Raw genomic sequence first — 14,032 nt, forward strand, 5'->3', positions numbered from 1 at the left:
ATAATTCATCAAAAACAACTAATTGAAACCTCGTCATCTGATACTCGTGTCATATGAGAGAGAATTTAGGTCCCAACGAAAGCCTAATGTATTAGCTTTTCTTAAGATTTTTATAATGTATTTTTAAACCTATAGTGATCTTTTCTACAATTATTATTTTAATGATAATAATTTCAAGCATGTAGCCTATAGAATATACATTAGTTCAATTAAACGATTCAAAATTGCATGCAATATTTGCCACTTGACGTCAAAAACCAACTATCAATCAATTATTACAATTGATATGCAGTGCATCAGTATCAAATTATTAAAAATCATTTTACAACATTCTCATATGACGGAGAATGGCAATTATTATTAAGAAATAAGAAATAAGAAATAAAACTACGTATTACGGATTTTTTTTTATATTAAACATAAACATATTAATTATAGTCTTGATGAATAATAATACTATGTTTGTTCAGAAATTATAGTATATACTGATCGTTCAATAGATAAATAATTATTTTATCTACAATCGTACTCCGATGATTTTGTGAGCATATATTCTAGATGAGGGTGTGTCTGCATAGGGTTTTTTCATTGGTTTGTGTTTGAGATCGTCGATTTTTTTTAGCAATAAAACAAAACTTCAGGTTTAACTTTTATCAAGACGGACAATGCGATTAAATTTTCAACGAATAGACCACGCTGATGGCATTGCAGCTAGTACAAAAGTTCAGGTAGAAGAAACTTAAAAAATATATAGTATATATATGTTGTGTACAAATTATAATTTTTACAGATTTTATTGTACAAGTAACCAGTATTTTATGAACCGCTTAACACAAATGGATAGTGTAAGCACACAGTCTTTTGTTTCCCATAGACATAAAGACATAAGACATAAAGCTTTATTTAAAGTCGGTATATGCAATACAAATACAAACATAAGCTCTGATGAGCTTTTAAAACCCATATTTCTGTCATATTTCCATGACTACATGATACAGTTTAATACTGAACATTGAAACAAAAAAACTTATAAGAACACAAACAAACTTTTTATGGATAAGATTTTGGTATAAGGAGAAAAATAAAAATAAATTTCAAACCATTCAGGAGATCATTTAGGTATTGTTATTTCCAGTATGAAGACAAGGATAATAACACTAAATGTTAGGTTAATGTATAAGGGTTAGACTTATGATTGTTCTTTTCGGTGGGATTGGTGGCTGCGTTAACAATTTGCTAAAGTTTGTGAATAGTTCAGCATATAAGGGAATCATTGTAGGGTCAATATATGGAAAGCATTTGTATAAGCCTCGAAACATCTCATTTGCAGATTATTTGACACTACCTCCTCGGCTATAGTTGATTGACTTTGTAACTTAATCATAGTATACATGTTATAGTTTGTGATTATATCACTTTAAAATAAATCGTCTAATACGAGTCAGTGATATTTGGTATGCTGCTGGTTGTATTAGCAGTAAAACTATTTATTTTTAAAGTGTTTAATCGAACCATATTTAACCTGGTTATTTCAAATATTGGCTTGTTAAGAAGAGTTAAGAGCAGAAATGTTAAGTACAATGCGATCTTAGAATAAGTCAGCATGGCCAATCTGTCAACCCACTCAATGCACTAATTGCTATAATTATTGTCAATATAATGGAATTTGATGCGACTGTCATACAAGTGAGAGGTTTGGCTAGCTATAAAACCAGATTCAATCCACCATTTTCTACATAAGAAAATGCCCGTACCAAGTCAGGAATATGACAGTTGTTATCCATTCGTTTGATCTGTTTGAGCTTCTGATTTTGCCATTTGATTAGGGACTTTCCGTTTTGAATATTCCTCGGAGTTCAGTTTTTTTTTAAACAATTCGAAAACTATAATACAATATCAATAATATCAGCAATGTCTAGGTTGAGTTCGAAAATCGCGCTGTTTGGGTACAATTACAGGGAGCTATGTCCATATTTACTGACATTGATTTAAATGTTAGTTCATCTTATCCATTGAAAAGGTTCAAATCTTTCTAAAAAAATGCAGAAAATGCAACTTTATACAATAGAACTCTATTAAGTGTTTTGTTTTCCATATCATAACTCCATTGTAGTCTAGTAAATCTTTTAATTTGTTCATCAGCCATAATTTGTATTTTTAGTAAGAATCATAGTTTTCTTTATAAGAGGCGGAGAAGATTTATCAGAGGAACTGTCAAACGCAAGATCAATTTAACATACTTTTGACAGCGAATACAATTAGTACATTGACATGATATTTAGGTTTCCATTGACGTTTCCCTACTCACAGTACTCTTGCCATACTTCAATGATTTGTGTTCAAAATTTGGAATTTACGTCTTCTTTAGTAAAATTTGCGTATTGAACATACTTTTGTCATAAGAATAGTCACGTCAGCCCCCTTCCCCCCCCCCCCCAACCCCTCCCCCCCCAAAAAAAAGAATAACCCAGGGCTATAAAATATTGGGAATCGTTGAGATAGCTGATTATGAAGTCCAGAATAAAAATCTACCGACAGAACAAAGCAAAAATGACTATATTCAGTTAATACACTTCCGATTTTGCATTTTTAATAACAATGTCCGTAAATCATGCCAGAGATGAACAAATGTACGATACATGTATATACAAAAATCAATTTTATTAGAGAAACAGACAAAATTTATTAAATACAAGCATTTGACAAGGCATACTAAGGGAGTATGCTGTGTAAAAGGTTATTGCAAATATGTGTCCACTGACGATTGTAAAATATATCTTTATTACACAGTCAGGGTAATAGTTTGTGTGATGTGTTTGCCATTTAATCCAATAGCTGTTATTGTAATATAGATATCCATTCCACTGTAGAACTTAACCCGAAGTGGGACATGCATCACAAGAAATTCATTTGTCGTCTCCTGCCACTGTACAATATCTGCTCCATTTAAAGCTGTCCCTACAGACACTTCATAGTACAAGGTAAAAGCAAAGGTAAAATACGCATCCCAGCTTATGGTTAACGTTCTGTTCTTTTCAGACATTGTGATGGACTTTGTTCCTGAACATAAATGATACATTCATTTAACATTTTATGATTGAAAGTAATTGAAGTTTTGACAAAATATTCTGAAATGAGCCTACGATGGAAACGTTTATAACTTATAGATCATTCTTGAAACTTAAGAATAAAAAAACTTTCTCCTGATGTGATCCTGAATGCTTGATCAGAACGGCACTTTTTGTTGTTGATTGTTTTGGTTTTTTTGGGTATAACTTGAATTGTTTTTATTGGATGTCTTCATTGATAATTTTCCTATTGATGAAGGAAAGTTACGCTTTAATTTTTATTTAAATTTGAGTATAAATGTCGCTGTATTCTGTATAAATTTGTTCGGTTTACCTTTTGTGTGTTTTTCTATCTTTCTATATTGATAATTTAATTGTTCATTTTTATAAATATTAAATGCTCTCTCGTATAAAGAAAAGGTTATACATGTTGAACACCACAAAGTGTGTTCGATTCCTTTGTTTGATTAGTGCAATCAAACGATACAAGGCTTATAATGAAATAAAAAAGGAAGTGGAAATTTCCAAATATTTTTTTTATGAAATACTTACAGTCTTGTATTATGATACTTGGTGGTAACATACACATATAAGCCACATACGTATCAGTTTTTATAAGATAATCAGGCCAATCTGTTTCTCTTTTGAAATGTTGTTATAGTATTTATATTGTCGAATAACATGTACGGTGACCTAAACTCGTTTCTTTTCATTTGTGATTTGAATGGAAATCGTACCACATGTATGTGTATAAGCATTTTAAGAAATGAAATGATAATCATACCTGATACTTTCGGAGTTATTGTTGACACAGACAGATGTGTTGATACAGGTTGACTGGATAGGAATGCATTATTTATGGCTGAAACTCTCACTTCATGTTGTCCATCATGCAAGTCTAAACCAGTCATGCTATAGTACATAGCACCGTCGAGGTCATAAAGGATTGTCTTCGATAAAGAAACCGTCTTGTTTTGGTTTTCAATTTCAACCTTCAATATATGATATATTTTGTGAGAACATGTGATGATGTTTATTTTGGCATAATGGGCTAATGTATATGCTGAGTTCCTTTTGTTGACAATATTATCCTTACTTTTGTACTTTTTTGTAAAATTTTGGTCTATAACTACATTATGATGTTATCCATTCGTTTGATGTGTTTGAGCTTTTGATTTGGAATTTTCCTCGGAGTTCGTAATTTTTGTTATGTACTTTTTTGTTGGAAATCTTTTGTACATTAATATGGGATCTTCGTATGATCAGTAACAAAATAAAATATAGAAATGGCATTCTATATGACAGGTGCACAACATGCATAATATGTCTTTTGATTGAGTTAAGCCATTTCAATTGATAATGTTGTGATGTATCACTAATATTTCAGCTAAGTTTGAAGGTTGGCGCCTGTTAAAACATTTTACAATGTTTTTTACAAATAGTGACTTAGATGGAGGATTGCCTCATTGGTACTCATACACCATCTTTTTATATTTATATAATGATATACGACGAGTGGCAGATGAAAGATGCCTTATTCCATTTGTGTGTCTGAAGGCTAGTGCACCCCACAAACACTCAAGTAAAACGATAAAAGAATTGTTTCAAATTGTAGAATGTGAGAGTAAAACTATGAATCTGACACAGTTTGTAAATTAATGGGATGTTCGATGCCAACATGTTAACTTTCGACTGTCAGAATGACGAAATTCGTTTTTAAGTAAAATATTGCTACAATGCGCACGATATATGTTTTATTACAAAATATTCATTAGGTGCACTCGAAACAAAATGGAAAAGAAACAAAAAACATAAAATGATCGGTAGCATCAACACCAAATAGAACTGTATATCTTGATATCTTGGCCGACGGGAAAATTGTTTTTATGTTTAGCTGAAGTTTTCAAACGGAAGAAAGTATTCACTTACATGAAATGAATCTAAGCCTGATTTATCTTCAAAACCCATCCACTTCAGTCTCACAATAGAAGTGTTTCCATGGAAGTTTTGTTTACTTCCATATTCCGTCATTGGTTGGTCTAAAATTTGAATTTGAGCATTTTGTATACTTGGAGGACTGTCTGAAATTGTAACTCCATCGGAAGATTTCTTGCTGTGTAAACCTGCCTTATTGTGACACCGTAGTGTAACATAGACCGTCTTTGATGACAACAAACTATGTTCAAACACTTTAGATACATATGACAGTTCTGTAGGTATTCGGACAAACGCCTGGATCTCATTACCAAATTTGCTAAGACCTATGAATAAATGTTATTATATCAGAATATATCTAAAATCTTCAAACTTAATGTTGAAATAATATAAACGTATAACTGTATATAAAATGCAAATCAAACATAACTGACATTAACACTTCTGTATTGACGGTCTTCATAGATTTTGATTTGATGCGTTATGCCCATAGAATAATAGTAAATGAATGGTAAGAAAGGAATGCAGAATCACAAGTTAACTGTAAATTCCATGGAAAGGGATATAAATACTTCGTCTTACCTATGGGTTGCAATGGTAAGATTATGTCACGATTGTGCGGCTACCCTAAAAAGGTTTAATGACTGGGATAAAAAAAAACAATAGTCTGAAGAATAAATGTTACTGAACATCTGGTACGGAATTACTGCATCTGAAATAAAATCCCACTATGCTCATCTATGTTGCTACTGATGTTAATTGAAGAGCATACTACGTCTATGAATTTTTTTAAAATAAAATAGCTATATTGTGTTTGAGAATGTTATTTGTTACAAATATGATGTAGTTTTGGTGATCTTTAATCAGCCGAAAGTCTTACCAACAGCCCATTCACAATGCGATAATCCAGACTCCAAATCTTCAACCTTCCAGTTAACAATGATTTCATCTGTTATTTGACTGTCTATATCATAGCCTAAATGAAGTGACAAGAATAAGAATATTAGTTCTGATCCAAAAATTTGGACAATGCGCTTGTAAAAACCCTCTCCATGTTTTACTTGATTTCTTGAGAAACATATCTATGTATATTAGTCTGAGATCGACTTCCAGCCTCTTATCGACGTCTATTCCTTGATTTGACGTCTAAATCTGACGTCACATTGTCAAATCGACGTCTTATATTTTGATACTATAATCGACGTCCAATGTGACGTCATGTATTGTCAAAACGACGTCTTCTCTTATCGACGTCTAATATCAATCGACTTACACTTGTACATATACATATTTTGTAGGGTTCTTATGACAAGTAAATTTTCAAAAAAATATACATGCACTCCATATAGAATTTCTTAACCCACAATAGGTAACATGCATATTAATAAATATCTTGATAAAAAGTTTATCACCTCGATCTACATTGTAATGCGTAATTCCTAATCATATTAATAAATGACATGCATGTAAGTGTAAGTCAATGATAAAACAACCCAATAACAACAAAAAAACTAAACGACATCTAGAGGGCGTTATTCAGTCTTCAACAATAGACAAAATAAAGAAGTGCAAACAATTGTTTTGAGGGTAATATAATTCAGATTCTGTAAGATATTTTTTAACAATTGTTTTACATCTGGAGTGAAACATATACGTAAGAAATTGGCAATATGTTTTTATGTTGTGCTGTTACACAACCGTTCCAGGTAAGGATAGAGTTAAGTGCTCACACTCATGGTTAATCCTGTCACATGCTTTATATGCCTATAGTCCAGTGGTTTTCGTAGCCTTAATTCATAAAATTGGCCGTCGAGTAGAGGATATTTTATTGTGACATCATATTTGGACGTCGATTTGAGGAACATATGTCGATTAGAGAACGGACGTCGATATGAGTCTTAATGTAATATAATGTATGGCGCAAAAAGAAATTTTTAATCCTGGTATCTATGATGTGTTTTTTTTTTACACATATTTAAATAAATAGCACAAACTATTATAAACAATTGGGTAAGTCTTGTTCATTTATGCTGTTCAAATAATTCATACTACTCATTTGTCACATATCGCTTCGATAATACCAACCCTGGTAATAAATGTTAGCACTTTGCAGAAATGTTAATTGTGTCAAACTTTTGGATTGAGCCCTTCGTATTGTTTGTTTTTCAGGCTTTCTTGAATATGATTTGATTGTTGTATGTACATCTATTTCGTCGGATTGATCTTATGTTTTCTTATCGATTGCTTTGTTGTTCTTTCAATTATTTTATGATTTTTTTTTCTTTAATACAAACTATATTAAGATATGTGGTACGATTGCCAACGTGACAATATTGTATTAACTTTATATATACATAAAAAGAAAAAAATAACAATAACACCTAACTCCGCGGAAAATTCATAACGGAAAGTCCCTAAATAACAAATGTCATATTCCAGACCTGGCACAGGCATGTCTGATGTAAGAAAATGGTTGATTAAACTTGGTTTTATAGTTAGCTTCTATTTAAGTAATGGCCATTATTGCATTTACTGGAATTATGCTCCCGTACAACATAAGCTTTTAAAAATACCATTCGTTCTGTTGGTATGTTTTGTAACTTATTATTAAAAGTACATGTACATACCAATTCCATCATAAACGAATTCTATATCAGGAGGTGTAAGATCAATAAAAAGGGATTCTGCTGTGGCTACTGCCGACAACCCAGCACCATTGATAGCAACAACTGTTATGTGCTAATGTAATATTATAATTGTAGGCGAAAGTGTTCAGCCCAACACTTGTATATCTCTGTATTTCTGTGCTCCCTTCTTTATAACCTTTCAAATAATGAAGTCATTATCAATAACAAATAAATAAAAACGGACAATGTGACTCCGAGTCACCAAAATTAGCAGACAAAACAACGGTATTCAGATTAATATTTAAATAAACGCTATTTAGTATAACTAATATTTAATCATCTGATTAAAATACATATACCTGTTAAACTGCCATTGTCTTTATTCATAGCTATTCCTGGTTTTATTATTTTAATTGCTAGTAGATATTTTTTTTAAATGCTTTCAAAAAAAATTATTCTTGCTTCAAAAGATCAGAACAAACATAATACAAAAATATAAACTTACCAATTGCCCATAGATATTCAACAATAGGACTTTCCTTATCAACAAAATACCAAAATGCGTGTATTGATGACCATTTATGTAGCCATACTGCGTGAGATAAAACGGGATAAGGATGCGTCCCAACATCAACAACTTCAACCTTAGAAAATTGAATGTTATCAATTAAAATTCCTGTTGTGTCGTCCATGCTTCCATATGTAATATTAACATCTTTATTCTTTGCGGTAAAGTAAAATGTATGAGAATGCCAGGATACTTCAATGTCTGAACCATGTTTGTCTTGCTTTTGGTACACAAGAAACACGTGTCTTTCATTGCCAAATTCAATGTAGCCTTCTTTTGTAGAAAGAACTGAATCTTCAAAGGGGACATGAGCAGTAAAGAATTTGACACTATAAAAGATGTCTATTTCTAAGTTATGTAATGTCTGCAATACACTTCCTCTGAGAAAAAGAAATGATCGACCATCCATAGCAATAGATTTTGATGAACCCAGGACGCAAATACAATCCTGATCAGAAGAATTCCAGTGATATGGTTTTGTATATCCACAAATATTAGCTGCGGAAATGTTTGAAATGTCTACAAAGTCATTATCACCGTCTTCAAATGATGGATTAAGTATCAAACTGTTTTCGGTAAAAACTAGCTGTACTGGTGTTGGAGGGGTTTCATCAATGACAAAACCGTTAGAAGTTGCAGTATCTGATATGTGACCGACAAAATCAACAGCATATACTTTACTTAAAACCTTTGCCCCTAACAAATAAAAAAGTAATACTAATATATATGCAATTTGTATATGACAGAAATTTTAATTCATTGTGAAAATTTAATCAACTACTTTACAAATTTTTCAAGATGACAGATTATTATATTTTCATTTAAACTAATAATAAGAATAAGTTTATTCTAATGTTGATGTCTTTTAAAATAATTTTGTTCCTTAATAACTAAAGGAAGACATCCTCATATCGTGAAAGAAAGTAAAACTGCTTTCTAGATACCAACGTTGGCATGGAATATTTTAAGAAAAAACACCGAATCAGAGTTATTTCTTGTTAATGTTACCTGAGTGTATTATAGAAGAGTTGATGGACTTTGATACTGATCTATGAATACCAACATGTTGATAAGGCAGAACATCGCATCCCGTTTCGGAGTTTTCCAATTGAACGCACCAGTAATAATTCCTAATCCCCGAGTCTTGGTCACTAAAACCATTCCAGGAAGCACTAACAGAGTGTGAACTGTTTTGAAAATCTATTTCTGTGTATCCTACATATGCAAATGATTTTTAAATGATTGAAAGCAGAAAATCAACAAATTTGATATAATGACACATAAAATATTTCTCTTAGCATTGATAAAATAGTAAATATTTTCAAAAAGTGAAATATGGAAAAACCTTCTTTTTTTCTATCTCAAGAAAAAAATTCTATGAGAACATAAAGAAAACAGTACTCCTATATTTGAACCTTTTTTTACCATTTACTGAATGGAGTAATTGCACGTGACCATACAAAATAGTTCTCTTAATGAAACCATTATTTTTAAGATTAAAATATCTGGTGTATACAAAATGTATTATTATTATATTTCTTTCTTTTAACATGCAAAGATGAACAAACCTATTCCGTCATTTACAACTCCGACTAAAGGTTTATCAATATCTACAGTAAACCCATCGGATGACAGTGTCACATGCTGTCCGGCATAACTGTAACCAACCACATTAGAATAATATCTTACACCGGGTACCCGGGGAACTCGGCTTATATTAACAGTTGGTACTGATCCTGGAATGTCAATTTCAACTTTGTGCATGTCATGACCTGAAAAAAATGTGGACATCATGGAATTTATCACAATTACTTGTAGATATATACCGTATTATAAAAGCACAAACTATGCAAATGTTATCCGTTTTCAACATGTACATTTACTATGAAAACAGGTGGTTGACTTTGAGAGAAAATGTTCAGTTTAATGTTGTCCATGAGTGTTGTTATTACTCCAAGTTCGTGAGAAATTTGAATGTTTTTCTCAACATAATAATTGGAAATATATGATAGCTGTTTGTTACAAAAACTATTGTGAGACAATTGCATTAAAGACAGAGATGCTAATGCTATGGTAAAAATTAAAACAAAGAGATACGGTTATTTTATTGAGAGAACTACATGTATGTCGGTGACGCTTCTGATCGAAAGTTATTTCTAAACAACAATCACACATTTTAAAGACAGTATTTTGTTAAAATGCGAAACATACATGGACATAAACGATGTTCATGATTTACAGAAATAAATGTATGAGAAGCTGGTTGACTGAAATTTAAAAATCAATCTTTGCCGCATATAGATAAAAATGGGGAAATAAACATGAACATATAAAACCAGAAAATCTGGCAAGTCAACAATTGTCTGAGTCTTCCACATAGTCCTTAGCATATAACAATTTCTAAAAATGTACATAACTTCACGTCTTATGTTTTTGAGTACACCAGTCTTTTCTTGTCGTGTTAACTTTCCTTATAGAATATTGCCTTTTTGTTAATATAACAAATTAAAAGTAATGTCTGTGCAGGCTCAGTTTAAATATTTTTTCTATGTTTTATCCAGTTCTAAGAATAGGTTGTCTTAATTTCTGTACATGTATTTGTGTCTTCTCGATCCATTCACTTTCAATTGTACATCGGATTAAAGTCTTCGAATTTGCTAAGTACTTTAATCTAAAAAGTATTTATATTTGCTTCACGTCGATCTATTCCATTGGATGTCCCCCTGATCTTCTCTGGTCTAGTTACATACATAAACAAATTTTACCCAAAGTTCATATAGCCTGCTGTACACGTTGTTTGCTACTTAAGGAGGGAATGATATCAAAATTTTAAACATTTCATTTTTATTTCAATTACATTTTATCGTAAGTATGTACCAAAAAGTTTTCCTGTGAATTAATAACTAATAGCTTTCTTGCTAAATCGAGACAAACATTGAAACGATCAAATTGTCTGTGTTTACAGGGGAGGCAATATTTAGTCACTAGATTTCTAAGTGATTACATTAGATGTAACTAATCATAATGTAGCATCGTTTTAGTTTAATATTGCCAAAAATAAAGGTTAATACATACCACCAGGATTTGTACTCAAATAAACATGAAACTTCTCTATAACAGTGCTAGCTTTCAAAAATATTCCATGCCACGAAACTGTAAATAGCCCCCCACGTAGCATATAATCGATATCCTTCTTCCAGTTGTCAGGCAAATGTTCCATTACCTGAATGCATTAGTTACTGTATTACGTATTTTATATTATGTTTGAACATGAAATATTTTCAAAATAAATCTGTTTACATGGAACTTAAATAGATAAATTGGTCATAATTATATACAGTGAAATGGACATATAAAAAGAATAAAAATACCAGCGTTCTTATGTACCGTGTATCTAAGGTATATTGAAAAATATTCTTTTGATTCTTATAAACTCTTTCTTAAATTCTATTAAAAAAGTATGAACAATATCGCAACAATGGTATTTTTCAAATAATACCTTTCCGAAAAGCATAACTCCTGTAAAACAGTTGGTTGGTGTTGGTTACCGGAATCTTTAATGATCCTGTTGCGATAAAACTTTTGATTTATATTTGATTACAACTAGTCAAGAATCGTTGGCTTGATCGTGGTAAAAATGCAAATTTCAGTATATTTTATCTTTCTAAGGGTGGTACTTCTTTACAAATAATTGATCATCACTGAATTAGTAACTCGTCTGAGACATTGCTGATATAAACCTTTGAAATAAACGTCATCAGAACTGTACACTAAAAATTCATATAAACAAAACTGACGCACAACCTAAATTGCATTGTCCACCACATCGCCTAAATTGCACAGCGGAACGAAAAATGTTTAAAAAAATAGGTGTCAATGGTGAGACAACAATACAGCCAAATCCAAATGAAGCAGATTTTAGCATCTTTACGTCACATATATCAAAGAAGTGCGAGTAATATTTTTATTCTTAATAAACAGGTGATTAGTTTCTTACCCCTACGCCAAAAACTTTTGTTGTTGTCAGTGGTTTTGACATAACTGTCACACCATCAGATTTAAAATCAGCAAAAGTGTTGCTATCATACCATACTCTCACAAAGAATGAGTATACTTAGTTATCATTTTAAACATTTCCTGAAAAACCATTATGATATATGATAAATGAGTATTACTTAAAATATTTGTCACTGAATGTTTAACAGACTATAATTAATCAATCAGTTTTTCCAAATTTATAAGAAGGCAAATAATAGACTGTACAGTCACAGTAAACAACTAACATGCAATTATTTTACCTTTTAAAAATTATTCAAGTTGCTGTTTAAAAACTAAATGATCCTCGTACATGTAGTTCTGCTAGATTACCACTCCAAAAAAATCTTTTTGACAAATAACATTTTTCCAATCTATAAGATAGCTCTGTGTGCAAAAATAATTAAGAAAAAAGTTATGGTTGCTGTCTGTCATATTTTTTCTTATTGTTTTGTGAAAAACAGCTATTGTCATTTCTTTATTTGAATTGTTTTACACTTGGCAAGTGCGGGACTTCTACAACTGACATTAATGTATGAGCTTTGCTCCTTTTTTATATGACCTTCAGTTGCTTAAATCGACTTAATTTTGATTTTGTTGGATATTTGTATCATTTGCAATCATAAAACATTTCCTTATTCAACACCATACATGTATATTACTTTCATTAGAGGGAATTGCAGAACTGATGGATCTGACCTTTTTTTTAACATCTTATTTTCATGAAATGAGTGTTGGCTTTTGATTGGTAAAGCCGTTTCCATTGCATTGTCTTATTTCGAATAGCCATTTCAGGCTATTTGACAGTTTACTAACTTTTACTTTTTCTTCAAAAGACTACAAAGAAAACAATCCCTTAACATTTGGAATGTAAATATCCCATTGACTATATTGGTCATATGTGCACATTCTCACTATAATCAGCAGCCAACATATACCCAAACTAACATGGCAATTTGGACCACAAAAAATACGTAAATAATAAATGCATAATGTAAAAATTATTTATTGGTAAAAAACAATGAATAACAACAATAATTGAGTATTAAAAATTATTTATACAATGTTCAGCAAATTTACCTCGAGGCAACGTGTATATGGCATTATCTATTTGACCACAAGGATGCCAAACATTTTCAACAGAACTGTCAATTATCCCTTCTGGTTCATTAGAGTCTGTTATTCCTACACTCCATTCATACCTGTTGTCAACATACAATTTATAGTAAATGTATTTTGAATTTTACCACGATACTAATTTATCATGTTAAAAGTTGATTATTGGCAAATTTACTATGCGTCAGAAATATATATCGGAAAGAAAAAGCATGCATTGCCAGTACTTGTGTAACTATTAAAACATCAAGTAAAATATGGATATATGTGTCCATGACAATGCGTCGTGTGCGTGATATTTGCTTAATAGGTATCATGAATCATCAATTTACCGAACTATTCAAGGGATTACAAACTAAAAAAATAAATGCGCAAGCAATTACATTTATTGCATACATTCGCGTTCATGTGATAAAGCTAAAGATAAAGCTTCATAATGTCCTTGCGCTTTTTTTAAACCTAATTTTGTGGTAAAGGTTTTTGATCGGTACAAAAAATGTTCTTCGAGAAAAACAATTAGTTATGAATGAAGTATATTTTTATAGACATATCTTATAGATTTTCTTATTCCAGGCATAGATTACCTTAGCCGTATTTGGCACAATTTTTAGGAATTTTGGATCCTCAATGCTCTTCAACTTTTTACTTGTTTGGCTTTAAAAATATTTTGATATGAGCGTCAC

General features: G+C 31.2%; 1 protein-coding gene across 1 annotated transcript; it reads right to left on the minus strand.

Annotated features, from left to right (window-relative positions):
- Positions 1 to 2,782: 2,782 nt before the first annotated feature.
- LOC139500300 (uncharacterized) lies at positions 2,783 to 13,407 on the minus strand. Its single transcript, XM_071289044.1, has 11 exons — positions 13,314 to 13,407; positions 12,196 to 12,335; positions 11,274 to 11,421; positions 9,767 to 9,970; positions 9,207 to 9,413; positions 8,136 to 8,894; positions 7,701 to 7,826; positions 5,884 to 5,979; positions 4,998 to 5,329; positions 3,853 to 4,060; positions 2,783 to 3,060 (listed from the first exon to the last, which is right to left on the minus strand). Exons 2-11 carry the CDS (start codon positions 12,235 to 12,237, stop codon positions 2,783 to 2,785), a joined length of 2,400 nt encoding a protein of 799 aa, XP_071145145.1. The 5' UTR covers positions 12,238 to 12,335; positions 13,314 to 13,407.
- Between the last annotated feature and the right edge of the window lie 625 nt (positions 13,408 to 14,032).

The sequence above is a fragment of the Mytilus edulis genome, chromosome 13, assembly GCF_963676685.1.
Source record: "Mytilus edulis chromosome 13, xbMytEdul2.2, whole genome shotgun sequence".
Classification (NCBI taxonomy): domain Eukaryota; kingdom Metazoa; phylum Mollusca; class Bivalvia; order Mytilida; family Mytilidae; genus Mytilus; species Mytilus edulis.